Consider the following 20,434-nt stretch of genomic DNA (forward strand, 5'->3'; position numbering starts at 1 on the left):
AGAAGATCCGACAAAAAAATGTAAATTTATTTGTACTGGAATATTCCTAACTACTCTCCGTATTGTATTTTGTTGCAACGTACCAGGACTTGAATTCAGAAATATTAGTCAGATACAGGTATCGTTGGTTATTTATACACACACACAAATCACTAAATTACTGAATGTACTAGTACAAAATGGACTTTTCTTCTTCTTGCTTATGTCATTGACTAAACGTCTACCCTTAATGTTACTAAACCCATGGGTTAGTGGCAAAATAAGAATGATCAATTGTAACATTGTTCTGTCATATTTAGGAATCTACTTAGGACTTAACAAAGGTAAAAAAACCCAACACGTACAGTAAAATATATATTTGTTATATTAAAAATATTCTTTGTTAAATCAGCAATAAATATATTCTATTCTACGTTATAAAATAATACTATGTTTATTTAACACTACCGGCCTCGGCTTGGTAGTCAAGCAGCAGACGCCCTAACAGACTCCTGGGAGCCAGATTAAAAGCTTGTGTTTGGCTGCAGTAGTCGCAAGTCGCACACATCTCTCCCGCGTGTCTCAGTCGCAAGCTGGGCTCGACAGCCCTCATTACATGTGCTGCGCTGTGACTCACTAGCATGGCGTAAATCCCCTGTGTCATGTAGCTGTACAGCTGACTGTCCTCTGTCACTGTAGCTTTGGGAACCAGCTTCCATATGTCTTTGTCATACTTCACGATAGGAACTGTGTTTTCGATCTCCTTACGAGCTGAAAATAGGAAGTATGAAAGATGGAAAATAATATAGTTGGTAAACATTAGTAATATTCAAGGATTGACAAATGAAAGTATTAATTTTGAGAATAGGAGACTGAGTGCACCCAGTGTAGACAAATTTCCAGTCCAGTGGTTTATAGATTCACAATAAAATATCAAAAATGTGATGGATTTGTAGAAGTGCTGGAGCAACAAATTTATCATTTACAAAAACATTATTATTTAAGACTAAGTACCGGTTCTACGGACGGGGATCTTGTAGTCAGTTGAAACCTTCTTATAATCAGAACAGCAGTTGGTTTGCATATTTAGTGTGCATTTTTCCAGATAGGCCATTTTACTATACACAAAGTGTATTATTGACATGTAAGTTTGACATATGCGCTCCAGAAACACACTTTCAAATGCCCCATTACAAAAAAATACCTTGTAAGTTACAAAGTTGCTAGTAGGCTATGTCAATCAAACTATACAAATTTAAAAATTAAAAACTATAAAAAGAACATTCCGTGCTCAACTGTCAACTGTGCCATCTCGCGGCAAATTGGACACTATGGTCGACTTACAGACGGCCAACAGTGGACCCTACCCTCACCCTCTACTAGTACTATGCAGTTCAAATCCAACCATTCTTTTTGCGCCACCCTGTATTTTGAATTGTATTGCTAAGGTCAGTTGTCTACAAGAGGGGTGGTATAATGACAGTGATACTCAAGGATAGATAGCAAGGGTCAAAGCTTTCAGTGCCTCAAATTTTGAAGCTCTGTACACAGTCATAACATAATTACTGAGAAAACCTATGCCAAGTTTATGTATTTTGCTAGTTTATGTAATTATGTATCTCAAATTTTATCAGGAATACCTTTTGTATAGTCGGAGGTGTAAAAAGAGATGTGCCTGAAGTTCAAGGAGTCATAGTGGCCATAGTTCTTGTTGATGTCGAGTTCTGGAGGTTGCGGACGATCTTCATTATAAACAATCTCCGGCTGATATTCAGCAAAAGGAATGGGGCTGAACACTTGGAACCCAGACACTGTATTCATCCTTACCTAAAACATTATGGTAGGTATTGAGTATCAGAAAGTAAAAAAAAATTTTATTGTCAATGTCAGTACTTACAACAGAGAAAGTTTTGAATTGGAAAGAGTAGTCTCAGCTTTGACCCTTACTATCCATCCTTGAGTAAAATCTTAAGGATGTTGACCAGGAATTGTCATATGGTAATGTAATTACTCAGATAATGACTAACATCAAGAATCAAATCAAAAGAAAAGGTTTGTAAATAAAATTTGTGTTCTTAAAATATTCACATACTTTAAGGAAAATAATTATACCATGATGTAAAAAAAATTATAACTGTATTGTATTGTGGCTATGAGCGACAGTATAAGTTTTTATCTATTTTTTGCATTACTTACCCTGTTAAAATAATCTAGACGAACTTCCATGTTTGGTCTTCCAAATAAAATTAAGCTGTCAGATGTGAATTTCTTCAAGACAGAGTCCATGACAGCAAAGTCTAGAAGAGCCTCAGTGGGAAAGGTTGTCATGTTGGTTGGCAGCTTGATTGAATGCCATTTAATTAAATTACCAACTTTTTCAAATTTGTTCGACAATACAAGAGCCTTCTGTTTCACTTGCTTAAAAACGTCATCCTCCCCCTTGGAAGATTCATGGGAGCTGTAGATAAATACCTTGAAACAATTTCTCACCATTAAAAGACAGCTCAAACTTAGCAATTCTCCTTAAGTAGGAATACTAAGTTGTACAACAATTTTAAAATAAAGTCATTGGTATTTAATCAATTCTAACTAGATAGATCTCAGTTAACATTTACTATCTTTTTCATACCTGTGTTTGGGTGTTAACACATTTTTGGATTTCAGCAGCCCGCAGACATTGAAACCAGTTGACTATCTTATGACATAGTTATCTTAGTTTATAATCCCAATAAAATTGGAAGTATTCTTGAAGCTAACATGAATTTGATCCCTATCATTAACCTGTGTTTTTTTTATATTTCAAAACTATAAATACTAACTTTAACCATTTTAACCCTGTATTTTTTTTCTCAAATACCAAGAACAAAAAAATCTATCCATGTAAAAATGGAAGAAACAGGGGGGAGATAAAAATGTCTGATCAGGGGTGCAGCTTAAACCCAGGCATTCACACAGGGGAGGCAGGATTCATCCATCCTGACAACTTTTACTGAAGCTGTCTACTCTAACTTTTAGTGGAAAGCAAGGCATGCCAATATCTCACTTTTTTTAAAAATTTGTCAATGCTAATGCTAATGTATAGTTAAACACCATCCTTACCATCATTAGGAACTGTAAGTCCTTCTTTTCCATGGCATTGACACTGTATTGTTTCAAAAACGTCAATATCCTCTCCTGATCTGAAGACCTCACCGGGATGATGAGATGCACTCTGACGTTCTCCGTCACATACGGCACAGGAACCATTTCTACTTTACCCAAAGATTTGAACACTTCTAGCCTGTAACAGAATATAAATGCTTTGGACTGTTTACTAGGACATTGTGATATTGATATTAGTCAGGTATATTTATACAAGTAGTTACTAAAAATGTATGAATCATGTGTTCTTTAACGGTTATGTAAGCCTACTTATTGGTTACCAAGGATAGCAGAGCAGTGGCGGGTATAAAATATATGTTTGGGGGGGGATACAAGATTAATGTGAGGTTAGGTTAACTTTAAGAAGACATCCATACTTTATCTCACTTTTGATGCTCATATTTAGGGGGTAATTTGAGCTGAATGCCATTTTTACTATACCTAGATAACGCTTCTTTATTGTTGACTATTACGGTAGTTTTTTCTTTGTATTCATTATTTTGAGCGGGGGCTTGGGCCCTCTGGGCTCCCCCTCCCTTATATTAGCCCCTATACCAGAGTCATAAGCCTAGAAACACAATCATTATCATTTATCGTATTATAACGGGACAGGCTCATCTATGTACGAGTCAATACCTTAACAAGGGACACTACTGTAATTCCCTAGTGTATATGATTCATGTGGCAGGGTTATTTGGGTGTGGCTCCTTTTCTTCAGGTAAAATTATATATCTGTTAAAGTAGGTTAGTTACTTTACGTCTTAAAGATGGAAGCTGGAAGAATCAGAACACAAGCAAGAATTTCATAACCGCAGGGCTATGCATAATTAGAAAAATTAGAAGTGTGTGGGCCAGACTTTTTTACTAGACTAATTACAGTAGTGGAATTGGGTAACAAATGTTGACCTAAGAGTCTTGGGCCAAAATCAGGTTACTTTAGAAAGTATTTACTGTACTGTAATATATGACTGCAGACAAATTTAACAGCTTAATATACAACACATCAATGGCTTTAAAAGCCAAATCATATGAGTTTGTGAATTTGTATGTTTAGAAAACAATTGTAATTGTTAAACCACAATCAATTTAAATTAATGTTTCCCCCCATTGTCATGGGCGCCCATAGGGGGGTGCAAGGGGGTGCACTTGCCCCGCCTGGCTAAAAGAAAGAAATAAATTTAATATCCATAATGTCCTTTAATCACTTGGGTTTAAAAAAAATATAAAAGTACTTTCATAATGATAATTTCTACAAAATGTTGTAAATTTATTTTTAACTCAAATAAGTAGTTGACTCACAGATTTACCATTCTTTTATACTTTAACAAAACTATTCAGAAAACAAAATATCAACTTTCTTGGCTGTTATCTAGGCTTTATTTAACTGTAAATTTACTTTTCCTTATAATTGTTTGGCTTGTGGATTTAACCATATAAATTATACATAATAACTTCAAATACTGTAGCTTATTAGTTTGTAATGTTTGCATAAAATCGATAACTTTTACCATAGACAAAACAAATTAAATATAGACTGTCAGCCGTGCTGCCGTTACCATGGTTTCCATAGCTTCTGGCGCACACCGCTGGGAGCGCCGTGTAGTTACGTAGCGCGTACGCCGTAACTGCATGGCACTCTCAGCGGTTTGTGCCAGAACCTATGGTAACCGCAGCACGGCTGACGGTCTATATTTAATCCTTTTTGCCTATGCTTTTACCCTCCTCAATGCACAATATATTATTTTGTTCTTGTTGGTTCTATGTGTTACCAATTGGCGTAAAAATATCCCGGACCCCCCAGACATTCGTTAGACCTATATATTGCACCCCCTGTTCCAAATCCTGCGGGCGCCTATGCCCATTGTATTTATCCCTTGATCACAGAGAAATCGCAAACATCTACTGCGGACACAGTGAAATCATGAGTTTTCCATATACAACATCAGCAAAATTGTAAACATCTGCCATGGTCACAATGAAAATATGAAATTTTTATAATATCCCAAGAATAAAAGATCGACTTGACTTGCCTTGTAAGTAGTGCCAATCACATACCCATAATTTATTACCCGACCCAACTCTTAGGCCAACTGTTGGCTCTGCCCAAACCAAAAATTTTGAAGACCCACTGACCCTTGAAAAATTCATGGTAAAAAAATGTTTCAAGTGTATGATATAGGTTATATTAAGCATTCTAAATTACTGTACATTTTAAAAACTAAGTACAAACGGTTTACCTTTTGTTGATAGTTTTCCCACTTGTGGTCTCTCGAAAAGCAAGATCAATAATATAGTCCATTCCTCTTGAAGGATCAAATTTTTGGTATCCATTGATAAAACTGTGAAATTTTAAAGCTCCGTCATATTTATTCTCAATGTAGGCGATACTTCTTTTAATAACTCTCTGTTAAAAAAAGACCATGTTAAAAACCTTAAAATAAATTTTTAATGTGTGGAATGAACCTTGGTAGTCTACATTAATTAAATTAATCGTTAGTAAACCTTGGCAATTTAATTTTTGCGGGTTCGCTGGGATTTTGTCTTACTTTTTCTAAGGACAAGGTGATACTGTAACCCTTCCTGTTTCAATAATTACCCATTAAGTATGTGGAGTAAGTGCCTACGGATGTGGAGAATCTACAAGGCAAGTGATTTTACATAAGATTATAAAATGTAAAAATATACATAATATTTACCATTTCTAATTACCATCAACAATGCCAATGTTGTAATGTTAATAGTAGGAAAAATTGTAAATACACAAAGGTAGATTGAAAATATGCTCAGCTTTTTCTAATAAATAAGACTCGGTAAGTGATTCTAAAAAAAAAATGCCTTATTCAGTTACAAAGCTTTTACATAATTCATTCTACCTACACTCATCCTTGATTATTTCTACTTCACTTTAAATTACCCACCCCAGTGAGTTGGCATCATAACACAATCAAATCGAACTCAATGTGATCCTGATATTAGATGTAGTCTTGATTATTTTCCATACCATATAATCTGTTTTGGCACATTTTGTTGAAACCGTTGGTGTAACCTATTATAAGTTGAAAGCATATGAAAACACACATATGTACCACGTTTGCTCTCATAATGTTGTATTGTTCAACATTATGTATGGGGGTGAGCTGGTTTAGCGGTAGAGCAAGGGGCTTAGGTCGTTGCCTCTGACAAATCTTGCCAATAACTGATGGTTTTAGGTTTGTGATAATGCTACAACCCTCTAGGACTAGCCTGAAGTAATGTGTAATACTGTTTTGGGCTGGAGCCTAGCGTCCTAGCCCTAGCATAGACCAACCAACACAAGTAGACTTCTCATCCGATTGTTAAACCTGAAGCTTGTTTTTATGTCTAGTTCATGATGGTGACACTGGGCGTTAGTGTTGACAAAAATGTTTTTCTATTATTTTAATTTTAGGGTTAGTTTTATGGTTTGTGTTTTACTGTTTAGTTATAAATATAAAGGAAGAGTTATTGTTTTTTATTAGATCGTTTTATTGTGTTAACCAAGGTTTTAAATAACTGAAAATAACAAGAAACAAATTGTTAACAAAAACACGATCTTAGTGGCACCGGATGGAACTAACAATTTGTCTTCGGCTGATCCATAAGGATGATAAATCTACTTAAAGAGTATTTTTAATATATGTGGTTAGTACTTGTAGAGATGACGTTAAAAAACACATTCTATATCAACGTAAATGAGTTTTAGATAAGAGATGTCAGAAAGTCTACAGTGACTGCGTTTTGCAGACTGAGAGAGAAAAAAACCTGAATATCCTCCTCGTCCGCTCCACTGAGTGGAGCCATGTTGGTGAAGTCGTCAGGCAAGTACTTGTGAGTGGTGGTGAAGTGTTCCCAGCGGACGACATCAAAGTGTGAAGTAGGAGACGCAGCTGGCTGACTGGCTATTGGCCACTCCCTCGTCTCCCACTCCCCCCTCCTCCCAGTCATCACTACTTCCTGCCGCAACTCTTCCACCAAAGTGTTCAATCTTTCAACGGCCGCCTGTGAAATACCAATCATGGTTAGAATCTGTCAGTTTGAACTGAATTAAAATAGTATCCTTTATTTCAACAGCCAAAGTTAAGGCCACATGGCCTTTTCTTGTACTTAACGTGAATACATATAATTATATAATAGAACAGTAATGTACTTACTTTGATAGTAATATACCATTGACTATTGATACAACTAGACATTCCATCCCAATGTTAAATTTTTTGCCAGATTTTATATCAAAAATCGATCAAAAAAATTAAATATAAAGTTGATGTGAGTCACCGACGGGTTGTGGTATAAAATTCCTGATACAAGTTAATTTTCTTTGTAAACAGGAAATGTTAATGTTGCCGTATACTTTTGATAATCCAACAAGTTTAGTAATAAGATGCAACACGAATGAGTCCCGACAAAAATGTATGTACAGTACTGTTTTGATTTCTGTTATAAAAGGAGTCTCACATCTTTGCAATCTTGGTATCCAGTCTTTACTACTTAATACTTAGTGTATAAACATTCTTGGTTTTATACCTTAATTTAGGTGGTAGGTTATGCTTATCTGTTACAAGCTGGATACATCAAATAGCTTTGTGTAAGAAAATGCCAACATTGATTAATTGGAATCCATAATAATAAAACTGTACTTATAAGTCTATAACAACATGATGAGTTAACATTTCTTAGCTTATTGGTAAATTTTGGATTAACTTTGGTCCTCCGACACACTCCTGATCTAATAGTGTCAGATCATAATGAGTAATAAGTCAAAAGTATTTTTATCCAATGCTTTTTTATTTTATACAACCGGTAGGGTATCATTGTGAAATACAGTATTAAATTTCATATGAATATTTTTTTAAACAGCATGTTTTTATTCAACACCTACCTGAGAAAAGTAAAAGTGAATCAGAAACAAGTGTGCGTCTTTTAAAACTGGAGATATTACAATTGATTGGTCAAACTTCTGCATTTCCTTCTCGATTGTGGGTAGTTTAAAGTCTGATTTACTATTTTTCACAGAATATGTGTTAAATGTTGATCCCTGAAAAATAAACAGTAAATAGTTAAATATTTAGCCTATACTAAATAACAAATTAATAATGTACAGTAAATGTAGGCTACAGAAAACTAAATAGCAAATGTTGACTTCAAAGAGTTAAATTTAAATTGTATAGGCTATGAACAACCAAAAATAAATATTTTTTGACTATTTTCTTCTGTTTCTTACACTAAGAGACAAAGTGGTTGTCGTACCACAGAAACTTTTGTGTCCATCTTGATTTTTCTTATTTGTTGTATACAGGGTGATTGATATAAGTGTGCCAGCTATCTTATTCTAAAGTTATAAGAGATATAACAAAATGTTAAATTGTAACTGCCTCGGATTTTTTATTTGAAAAATTTTGGTCAAGTTCAAAAAATAATTTTTGCCAGCATTTTTCCAATATGGCTGCCAACTTTGATTTATCTTATGGAAGATCCTATATTTTAAGATTGTTTTAGAAAGTAAATACAATTTTAAATGTTTTTGTTCTTGGCATTTTTTTCTAAAACTACTCATTTAGGAGTTACAGCATGTTAAAACTAAGAAAAAAATTACTTGCAGAGTGTACATTCTGCATCATGTAGCTCCTTAATGAGTACGTTTAGAGCGAAAATACAAAAAGTAAAATACCCCCGCCGCAGCAAACCTGCCGTCCAAGCGAATTTCCATTTGGCTGAATTGATTTTCAATTGATCTATTTAAATAACATTAGGTTTAACGAGTACCTAGGTTTCCTGCTACAAGGAATCTAATAAAGTGTGTGTTTTAAGTAAAATAATTATTGCTTAGTATAAAATGAATATATTTGCCAAGTTTGATTAAAAGATATCCATAAACAAGCAAACTACAACATTTTACAATATTCTCCATAAGAATAACATGGGAATTTTTAATTTACCATTTTTTAGTTTTCTCCGTAACCAATAACCGTACAAAAACACTTTGATATACTGAATTGTTTGTTTTTTTAAGCTCTTTAAGAAGGTTTAGAGAAAAATTGGGAATTTTTGTGTTTTGAGGGTCAAAAGTGAGAAAAACCAATTTTTACCCCATAAAACCCCCCATAAAACCCTGTTTCCATGGTCCGATCATGCTGGATCGCGAACTCATTCAAGTTTATCCCGCCTTACACCTTCAAACCAAATTTCTTCAAAATCGGATAAAAATTACTCAAGTTATCGTGTTCACGGACACACATATATCTCACTCCTGGGTAAGAAACATACCTAAATATCATATTTAAATTGTCCGGAAGTCCTTAGTTACTCACACAGCCGCCATTTTGTTTTTTCCAGTTATTATTTTTTTTCTAAAGAATGGTTAAACATACAAAATGGAAACTTTGCACAAACATTAATGACAACTAGACAAAGCTACAAAAAAATTATGACGACTTTTCAAATTCATAAAACAAAATGGCGGCCATTTAAAATTTTTATAAAATCAACGGTTTTTGAGCTATTTAAGAAACGACATTTTAAATGGTCGCCATTTTGTTTTATGAATTTGAAAAATCTTCATAATTTTTTTGTCGCTTTGTCTAGTTGTCATTAATGTTTGTGCAAAGTTTCCATTTCGTATGTTTAACCATTCTTTAGAAAAAAAATAATAACTGGAAAAAACAAAATGGCGGCTGTGTGAGTAACTAAGGACTTCCGGACAATTTAAATATGATATTTAGGTATGTTTCTTACCCTGGAGCAATGCTCTAAAATATTGGTAGAGAGTTCCGGGACATCCTGTATATATATACATATATAAAAATTTGAACGAATGGTGTTTTTGGCCTATGGGGACATCAAAATGAAAAAGTAAATCGGTCACGGGCCTAAGTCTTACCATGAGACCTACGGTAATAGCTACTTCCCTAAAGGGAAATTCGCTAAAAGATTTAAAATTGCATTTGGATTCTAAAAAGACCATAACACACACAGTTTTCATATTTTGAAATGTCCCTGCCATTTTGGAAAATGGTGGCCATTTTGAAACAATGGAATCAATATTTTAGAAAAGAATCTAGATGCAATTTTAAGACTTTTTGACTCTTTGCATTTTTGCTCTAAACGTACTCGTTTAGGAGCTACATGATGCAGAATCTACACCACAAGTAATATTTTCTTAGTTTTAACATGCTGTAACTCCTAAACGAGTAGCTTTAGAGAAAAAATGCCAAGGACAAAAACGTTTTTAAATTGCATTTACTTTCTAAACCATCATAAAATATAGGGTCTTCCATAAGAAAAATCAAAGTTGGCGGCCATATTGGAAAAATTGCGGCAAAAATTTTTTTTTGAACTTGACCAAAATTTTTTAAATAAAAAATCTAAGGCAGTAACAATTTAACATTTTGTTATATCTCTTATAACTTTAGAATAAAATAGCTGGCACACTTATATCAATCACCCTGTATACGGTATGTATTTTTCTTGAGTGTTTCTTATTAAAATACATTGTTTGATAGTATAATCAAGCTGTATTTGCATGCACTACAAGAAAAAAGAAGTAGGAAATCAATTTAATGACCTGCGCTACTGAAGAACAAGGCACGTTGCTGGCATGAATCACACATTCTCCAAAATTAACATTGTCATCTTTGGATGGTAGATTTTTAACGCACCACTCCAATAATTTTTGCATTTTTCTTATCACAGAGTTACTTAAGAGAATACCAGAATCTGAAACACACTTATTTTGTTAACAAATTTAAGTTACACAAAATTTATAATTAGTTTAGATAGTCTCTAGCCAATTAAACCCCCTGCAACCTAATTAAAATGATTTTTTTAAACACTATTGAATTCCCACCACAGTTATTTTTTATTTCAGTCATAGGCGTGGAATAAAAAATAATATAGGAAACATCTGACTTTTGAATATATTAGGCAGTAATGTCTAAAAACTTATTTTTCGTCATACTGCAGCAAAAACAGCCGTTTTTAATGCATGCATTATGGGTCTAAAAAACCATTTTTACCCTCTAGGGAGTAAAAATTATTTTTCGTCAATGGGGAGTAAAAATCAGCTGTTGTAAACTGTTGTAAATTTTGATTGTGGCAATAGTAACGATCAAAATTATTTATCGATAGATTTATTAGGCAAGGTTTTAGCCTATTGTTGTCGATTGCTGGACATATCGATGGCATATTGTACTGTAACACAATCGTAATAGACTAAATGATTGAATAATTTACTAAATAGCTGCTTATTTGCATTAGCAGAATTAAAAACAAGCTTTAAGTCAATTTTACATAAAAATTACTTTGTTTTTTGCCTTGTTTGCTAATTAATTATGCAATATGACGAAAAATAGTGTTCACTACACGGGCAAAAAGTGACTTTTTAACCCTCGCTTATTTTCCGACCTCAGCTTCGCCTCGAACGTAAAACTTGACCTCGGGTCTAAAAGAGACACTTTAGAGCCTAGTGATGAAATATAGTGGAACCTCGATAACAAGTCGCCCCTAATAACAAGTGCCATTTTTAAATCCCTTACGATTTATTTTACCCCTTATCACATGTTATTGCAAACCTGGATAAGAAGACAACCTTGATAACAAGTCTTATTTTATAACCCCCATGAGAGTCTTGTTATCAAGGTTCTACTGTGTTTATCATACAAAATTCCACAAAAAAATAAGAAACCCCCTTCATAGGCCTAATGGTAAAATTGAGCTGGTTCTTATTGAAGTTAATGTTTGTTGCACATTTCATTCAAATTTATTCATTAGAGAATATTTTGTAGATTGTTGTGTATTTGTTTTAGCTCTTGGGGACCCTTAACCCATTGGGGAAGGAATTAATGCGCTGCCTGCAGCACCCTCTGTCGGCAATTAATTTTACCGAATTTGTAGACTTTTACTCTAATTGCTATAGAAAGAAACCCTTAGGTAATAAATTAATAATTCTTTCACCATTTTGTTTACAGTAAAACTCTCTACAGAAAAGTGGTAATTGGATAGTCAAAGTGTAAAACTAAAAAAAAAAAACTAAAATTATAAAGATAGGCCTAACCTATAAAAATAAAAAATTTTCAAACAATTTTTTTAAAGTAGCCTAAACTTGATTTACAAATACCAAGATTAATCCAAACAAATAACACTCATATTATAAAGTTCAATTGATTCCCTACGTAGAAAAATAAAAGTTGTGTACTTTTATAAGTAATAACGTAGAAAAACATTTGTTTGTTTACCTTACCGCAGCTGATTTTTTTGTGATATCTGGTTAAATAGGCCTAATTAAAAACTAGTGGCGCTGCGTAGTGGTGACACAAGCAGCACTCGTAAGTCGTCGCCGGGCCTGCAGCGGCTGTACGAGTAACACTTGTAAGCCCGCGCCAATGGGTTAAACACAGTGGTCCTAAACCTACGTCATACCGCGATGATTAGGGTAAAAGCATTAGGGCAACTTACGGGAATTTGCGGAAGCTATGTCAGCAATCAGCAGAGTCCTGTGATAAGAGTTTTCATCTTTTCAGACCAATAATGGTTTAGTTAGATTTGATTCAATTTTAAAAGGCTAACATAATGTGTTTATGTAGTAAGTCAATTACAATTTTTTTATCAACCAGTCTATAAGGTTCAAAAGATATTTCAAACTGATATAGGCTACATGTCGAAAGTCTATTCAATGTAAACTGTATAGCAAGAGTTGCATTGGTGATATAATTACCACTTGCAGTGCTTATTGGGGTGGAGTGGCATTGGTCAAACTCAATATATTTCCAATTAATCAAACTATGTCCAACAATGTGACATGCAGCGTTAACTCAGATAATTAAACAATTTCTAGCAAAATCTGAGGTACCCAAATTAATGAAAACCCATTTAAGCGTTCAAATGTTGTATCAATTTGTTATCCAAGTTTATTTTTATTTAGCCTATGATGTTATGTAGATACAGTAGTAAGATTTTAAAAATAAATAATGTTTGTTTATCTACTTACCTAATGAGCAAATTTTATTTTCAGATGATGTTTTCACAATTTGCCCAATGTGGACGTCATGTTGAATGCTAATTTGTTTTGTAAATTCCACTAGTCTTTGTCCGTGGATATAACTTGTATCTTTTATAATAAAAAAGTAATCATAATCTTCCAAAAAGTTATCACTGATATATTTTACCAAATGAAATGGCTTGAGAGATTTTCTTGTATCAGTAAATCCAACAATTCCTGGAAGTTTTAACTTTGATACGTTGAGTCGTTGTGCGCTTGGCGCATCAATAAAATACATGATCTTGTAGACAAATTGACTTGTTGTTTTGTTGAGAGCAACAGCAAGTGTTGATATTGTATCCGGTGATGTTAATATTCCAAGAAACAGTTTGTTTCTAATACCTAGTTCCGCCTTGTGAAATCTTGGTCTTATCATTCCATTGCTAGGTTTTGAAGCAATTTTCGGTTTTGCAGCCAAATTGATCTTGGGCTCGTAAACATCCACTTCTTCCAATAATTTTCTGTTGGTGTTTTCGTCAGTGAATCTAACATTTGCTTGACCACAATCCTTGGTAACTAGAATTGGTGCTATGAAAACACTCAAACAAAATCCTAATATGAATGTTAAAACAAAACAAGCGTTTTGTCTAACAACTGAATGGAGAATTCTAAACATGTTTGTAGGCTATGGTTCTACAAAAAGTTTGTATGGAATTATTCTTTGTAACTTATGTAATTTTTTTTATGACTAAAAACTTGTTCACTCTACTATTGTGTATCATGCTGTATAAGTTATAAAACAATCCTTAATGGATTTGCTCCCTTTTTTTAAATTCCTGTTCACTTGAACTTCATTCTTCTGTTAATAGTTTCATTTTGAATCCAAGACCTAAAAACAATACTTCTTTAAGAGGTTGTACAGCAATTGCATAGGTTTTCCTACTCTACTCTACCCACTGCCTAAACGGTCATTACATACATTCTTAACCATCACAGTTTTTAGAAGTTTTTTTCTTATGTTTACTCAAACTATACAGGGTGTCCCGTAACTCTCTGGACACTTGTATATAGCGTTATTCCTTAGGTCAAGACAAACACATTTCACCATAGGAACATGGGTCTGTGGTGTCTAGTTTACCGACTGTCGGTATTTATGTGTTTTTTACAAAAAAACTAATAACTCCTAAACGGTTTGAGATACAGCTTTGATATTTTGCAAAAATGTTTATCTGATTAAGACCTATTATCGTTAGAAATTATACTAAAAAATCATTAACCGTTTCAAAATGGCGGCCATTTAAAATATTTGATGCCAAATTTCACAAAAACCGTTAACTTTACAAAAAAATTGAAAGAGACAAATAGTTTGTAAATTTTATGTAGTTTTCAATGATACCTTATTTGTCAAGATTTTATAAATAATAACAGAGAAACAAGTTGTTTTCGTAATGTATGACCACTTTTTCCCATTTAAACAATGCTAATACCACACTAATACTCCTTCTACGTTGTTTAGCATTGTTTAAATGGAGAAAAGCGGTCATACATTACGAAAACAACACGTTTCTCTATTATTATTTATCCAATCTTAACAAATAAGGTATCATTGAAAACTACATAAAATTTACAAACTTCTTTGTTTCTTGCAATTTTTTTTAAAGTTAACGGTTTTTGTGAAATTTGGCATCAAATATTTTAAGTGGCCACCATTTTGAAACGGTTAATGATTTTTTAGTATAATTCCTAACGATAATAGGCCTCTTAATAAGATTAACATTTTTGCAAAATATCAAAGCTGTATCTCAAACCGTTTAGGAGTTATTAGTTTTTTTGTAAAAAACACATAAATACCGACAGTCGGTAAACTAGACACCACAGACCCATGTTCCTATGGTGAAATGTGTTTGTCTTGACCTAAGGAATAACGCTATATACAAGTATCCAGAGAGTTACGGGACACCCTGTATATACATACCTAATTGAGATGGTGTTTTGGGGATTATTAAGGATTATTTTCCATCACAATTAAACTGGTTGTGCCTTAAAAAAGTTTTGTGTCAACTTTTTGTTAACTAATCATAGTAGGACCCATTAATTCATCCATGGTGTTGACTGTCTCCTTGCTGAAGAGATAACACCTTAGCCTGCTTGGTCGTTAACAAACCTAACAACAATTAATTAGTCCAAAAGACCAAATGTGGAAGTTTGGTTGGATTAGTGTGGCTTTCTATAGGCCTATAGCACTTTAGAGCTCAAATGGTTAAAGGTTAATACACACCTGGGAAGAAATTGAAGAGACAAACCTTGTAAACTTACCGTATACTTATTTAAACTTATATATGTTTTTAGTTTGACTAAATAAGATGATGTATTTAAGTTTATGTCCTCTGTTAGGTAGGCCCTATCCTCAGATTGAGCTGAAATTTGTTATGATGATAGCTTACATTCCCGATTAACATATAGACATACTGTTTTCTCAAAGATCCTTTCGAGCTCCACCCCAGACACATATTACCTAAGTTAAGTTAAAACAAATTTAAATGTATAATGACAAAATCTACTTGCACAACTGATTTAGAGTGAGCAACTAAGTTACTTTTTTATAAATTAGTAAATTAAACTGTTAAATGTACAATTTGATGTTTTGTAAACTATTTAATAGGCCAGCTGTAGACCTAAATTAAATATTTTAATTTAATTTGATTCAGACGTTTAACTAACTGGTGAACCCCTCTTGACATTTTCTTTAAAATATTCCAATTTTTCACTTCATAGATAGATAGGCATATGAGATCAATAAATGATTAAATCTGTTGGAACTGTTGTAGTCAGTTGAATTTTGTTTGGTAAAAGTTCTACCGAGCAAGACAAGTTTTGGGGGAACTAATAAGTAAGGGTGTTGGTTAACTTACTTTAATGTCACCTAGACTTGCGATATGGTGTAATAGGAGGAAAACGTTCGATCCCGGCATATCCACGACAATTCTATGGGTTAGAACCACTTTCTCTTTAAGTTATGCGTTTGTGATTCTTTTAACAAAAATAGGCCTATCACTGGCAGACACTAACTAATGTTAGCCTATCAAAGAAAAAAATAAATAGCTAAGCCTAGATTTAAAGGGTTAAATAATACCGGTACAAGTATTTATACTCTCCACATAGACCTACTTATTAATTATTTTCTACTTTTTAGTGCGTTTAAAAAGTTTTGTTTTAAAAAGGTTTTTTATTTATAAGTTATTTTCTACTTTTTAGTTTTTAATGTGTGTGGGATCTATTTCAAGCATCTATATCAGATTAAGACAGAGGCACGTGGGAAATCTAAGGTTTATGTGAGTTTCTTTTCATATAATTATGTATTAGATTGGATGTATGGCCTACCTACTAACTATAAATATATCAATATATTTATTTATAGAATACTAAATAAATAACATTTGACATTATTAACAAACACCTTTATATCTGCAATCAGATTGTTTATATTAATTTTTAAATGTTTGTTTGTATAAAGAATCTATTGGGAGCATAACCTGTACCTCTTAACCTCTGCTATTCGAACAGTCAAATTTAAGATTTTACAGCTGACTTGAAGTAGGCCTAATTGATATATTTAGATTCTTTCAAAATGTAAACATGGAAAATTTGGAAGCCCATGGGGCGTAGCCCAAGGGAAATATGAAAATTAAATTATATAGTATTGCATTATCATCCATTTGTGAGCTATGTTTCAAATTTCAAGTCTCTAGCTCATCAGGAACTTTGTTTAGAATTGATATCAACATTTGTGGGAAAGCGAGCTGATAAAAACAAGCTCATGGGGCGTAGCCCAAGGGAAATATGAAAATTAAATGATCCTAATATTGCATTGTCATCCACTTGTGAGCTATGTTTCAAGTTTCAAGTCTCTAGCTCATCGGGAAGTATCAAAATTTGCAAGAAAGCGAGTTAATAAAAACAAGCCCATGGGGCGTAGCCCAAGGGAAATATGAAAATGAAATAATATAATATTACATTGTCTTCCATTTGTGAGCTTTGTTTCAAGTTTCAAGTCTCTAGCTCATCGGGAAGTTAGTACAAAATTGATCGCAAAATTTGTACCGGACAAGAAAGCGAGCTAATAAAAACGTTTTAAAAATTACCTGTTAGGCCTAAGATAAAGCTTATATGTTAAACAGTAACTCATATAGAGTAACTACTGTTTCAGAAAGTGGGCTGTTTTTACTCGATTACATACTAAATCAATATTTAAAAAATTAATGTTAAATTAGGGATTATTTATTCGTATGTTAAGTACTGGAATAAAAGGAGGTTAAGTGGATGCATACTTACAATCTGAATTTAAACTAAATTTGCTAATATTTTATCATGCTGTGCTAAATCTGCTCCTTTGCCATTGGGCCAATGTAGTGACTGGTGTTATTTTCATAACGTACAGTGAGTAGCAAATTAGCCTAGGTCTAGATAAAGATAAAAAGTATGATTAGCCTAATTAATTAATTTAGAATCAAACAACTTAAAAATATACAGTTACAGTTGACTACCTGGTTTCCGTGTAGCTTAGTATTTGTTTAAAGGTTACCTTTTTTAAGCTGCCTTGTTTGGTAGCCTAATAATTGCCACTCTGGTCCTGGTTAAGTGGGAAAATAAAATAAATAAACCAATATTAAAGGTTATGTTTATGTTATGTTTTTATTTAGTAAATAAATAATAATGTCCTCCAGCACGTCCAGTCACTCCATCCATTCCATTCTATTCCAGATTGACAGAGGCTATGCGCACGTCTCAGACGTCCGACATCCCAAATGTCCGAAACTAAATTATTCCGATTTGACTGACATCCCATATAACCGACATTGTATACTGTCATCCCTAGGAGGATTAAACATCAAGGAGAGGACACGCTGTAGTTTCGTTGAAGCCAGCGTACTGGGAAGGGGGGGAGGCAGCACTACTCTCCCACCCCCCTAGCTCTCATACTGCGTTGTATGCGTTACTGGAAGATTTGGTAATAGAAATATCAATTGACTATTTAAAAATTAGACTTCATCATGCTACGAAAATTAAAAAGTTAAATTCTATCCATAGGAACCTATTAAGAGGAAAGTCATATTTATGAACCAATAGTACGTTCAAAGGTGAGTAATTTACACAAGGATGACTTATTTTTTGGAATTCGTTGTCCTTGTTTTTATTTTTTGCCATACTTGTATTGTGTATTATTTATAATACTCTAACCAGAGCGCGGGACTCCGGTTCATGGGGTCCCGGGTTCAAATCCCGCCATATCACCAATGGATTTTACTGTTCATAAATTAAAACTCAAATCATGAGTAGTACTGTATGTGTATTTGAACATTTTCTTAAAAAGAAATAAAATAAGTTTTAATCCTTTAAAAGAATGATAAACGCACTTTGGCGGTCAGAAGACGCGATGATTGTTGAACATTTACACTTTTTACTCGAAGTTTCTTTAGGTAAACAGATCAAATATAGTTCAATATGATATTTAAAAAATCAAGAATTTGATTGCCAAAAAATTGTTTTACTTTTTATGATTGTAATTTAATTGTAACGGCTGTTGGTGTGATAAAAGTTAGAGCGGCTTTGCATTTTTTCTTAACTTTGGCTATTTAAAATCACCTGCCTAGCACATAAATGACTTAAAACTAGTAAAAAATTATATTAACAAATCAAAAAAACTATGAAAAATGCAAATTTAAAATGTATTTCATCACCCGAATTAAAATTTTAATTTTAACCTATTATTAGTAAGATTGTTTTATAAACTGGAAAAATTAAAAAAAACTTTATTGTAATTATTTTTCTAAATACCACTTTTACATATAGGTAAATATATATTTTTTATTTCGAGAAACTCTTAAGGAACACGAATAAATTGTTAATTTGTGTAGATACATCATATTTTTTTCAAAAACGTAATTAAAGTAATCATATGTTCAAAGTCCAGGTCAATTCTTTCAACTTTGATCTTCAATAATAAATAATATTTTTTATAGGAATGATTGACACTGTTCGATAGGAAATTTAATTTACTTTAAGAATGCCATCGGTGAATAACACAGGTGTTTTAGTTTAGCGGCAATTTTAATTCGAAACAGCGCGCGTCGCGTTTTTCCCTATCTCTCCCATGTTATAGCCGAGGCTTTTTGCCACTCTACGGCTCCGCGTGCCCCTCTAGTGTTCTGCTAAAGCTGGCTTCACCGCAACACGTGTATTCCTATTCGCGTGCCCTCTCCTTAATGTTTAATCCTCCTAGTGTCATCCCTCTATGAGATGTATATACCATTTGTCAACTCGGTAGAATCGTAGAATGTCGTAGTGAAATGAAATGAAATGAAAATCATCTTTATTCTTGTTAAAGTGAAAAGTATTGTAGTACTTTTATTTGTATTCTACAGTGCATAATCCCTCTCCTGTAATAGTGTTCCTCAATCACTGATACAGTTCGAGGTAAAATTTAAATCATAGATAAAACCACTGAGCTAAAATTATAACTGGAGGTAGCACTGCCATGGCAGAAGTCTGTCAAAAGCGAGTCGCTGATTTTGTTAGGTTGGTATAGCAGTAAGTTTTCTTACCATAGCAATAACATGGCTTCTTATAACTAGGTTGGTATAGCAGTGAGTATTTTTGTCATACTTGAATACTTTTAATACTTTAATAATTTTCTTTGAAATGGCGACCATACAAAGTAGGTATTTTAAGCCAAGTATAATAATAGCCATAGCAATAATATGGCTTCTTATAACTCACACCTCACGCAAACATGGCGGCTGGCGACACGCATCTTTGACATTCAGTGCTACCTCCAGTTAGAATTATAGCTCAGTGGATAAAACATACTCCCTTGTGTTGGTTAGTCTATGGTTAAATCAAATAAATTTATTGGGAGTTAATTCTAACGATAATCTTAAATCAATGGAATGATTACATCATTGAGACTTCTCCGATAGCCCGCTCCAGTGCTACGTTCACTGTACAGTGTTATGTACGCTGTTATTTCTTTTACAGAAACACATTTGTGAATTTTAATATTTTCTCTAAACAGAAGTCCCGTTTTTGAAGTATGATGTGGTCACTAACGTACCTTTCACACTAATACGGGGTTCATCGTAAAGTTAAAATATGTAGGTACGGACAATTTGTTGTTAGTAGTGTAAAGAAGAGCATATAGAGCTTTACCGCTACACGGCTATGACGACGACAGAAAACCGTGCCGTCTTGCAACCGTCCATTGCCACTGAACCTGACGCTCCTTTGAAACTATACGGTTTTAGCCGTATGATAATTTACTGTAGC

General features: G+C 33.4%; 1 protein-coding gene across 2 annotated transcripts; it reads right to left on the reverse strand.

The window, feature by feature from the left end:
• Nucleotides 1-341: 341 nt before the first annotated feature.
• On the reverse strand, nucleotides 342-17,795 carry LOC128990858 (chondroitin sulfate synthase 2). Of its 2 annotated transcripts, none has more exons than XM_054413481.1 (10): nucleotides 17,694-17,795; nucleotides 13,121-14,000; nucleotides 10,700-10,851; nucleotides 8,018-8,173; nucleotides 6,901-7,137; nucleotides 5,358-5,524; nucleotides 3,079-3,259; nucleotides 2,176-2,451; nucleotides 1,620-1,806; nucleotides 342-750 (listed from the first exon to the last, which is right to left on the reverse strand). In XM_054413481.1, the coding sequence occupies exons 2-10, from the start codon at nucleotides 13,785-13,787 to the stop codon at nucleotides 434-436; spliced, it is 2,340 nt and encodes a 779-aa protein (XP_054269456.1). In that variant the 5' UTR covers nucleotides 13,788-14,000; nucleotides 17,694-17,795; the 3' UTR covers nucleotides 342-433. The 2 variants fall into 2 exon arrangements, with proteins under 2 accessions (XP_054269456.1, XP_054269457.1); XM_054413482.1 differs by having other exon boundaries at nucleotides 17,656-17,724.
• Between the last annotated feature and the right edge of the window lie 2,639 nt (nucleotides 17,796-20,434).

Source organism: Macrosteles quadrilineatus, unplaced genomic scaffold (assembly GCF_028750875.1).
Source record: "Macrosteles quadrilineatus isolate MER2022 unplaced genomic scaffold, UCM_ALF_1.0 Scaffold_3__2_contigs__length_128488019, whole genome shotgun sequence".
Lineage (NCBI taxonomy): Eukaryota > Metazoa > Arthropoda > Insecta > Hemiptera > Cicadellidae > Macrosteles > Macrosteles quadrilineatus.

Coding starts and splice junctions, on each gene's coding strand:
- LOC128990858 (XM_054413481.1), bottom strand. CDS start 13,787: ATGTTTAGAATTCTCCATTCAGTTGTTAGACAAAACGCTTGTTTTGTT. Junction 10,852..13,120: donor AAATAAAATTTGCTCATTAG/GTAAGTAGATAA, acceptor AGTGTGTTTCAG/ATTCTGGTATTCTCTTAAGT. Junction 751..1,619: donor CACCTCCGACTATACAAAAG/GTATTCCTGATA, acceptor TCCTATTTTCAG/CTCGTAAGGAGATCGAAAAC.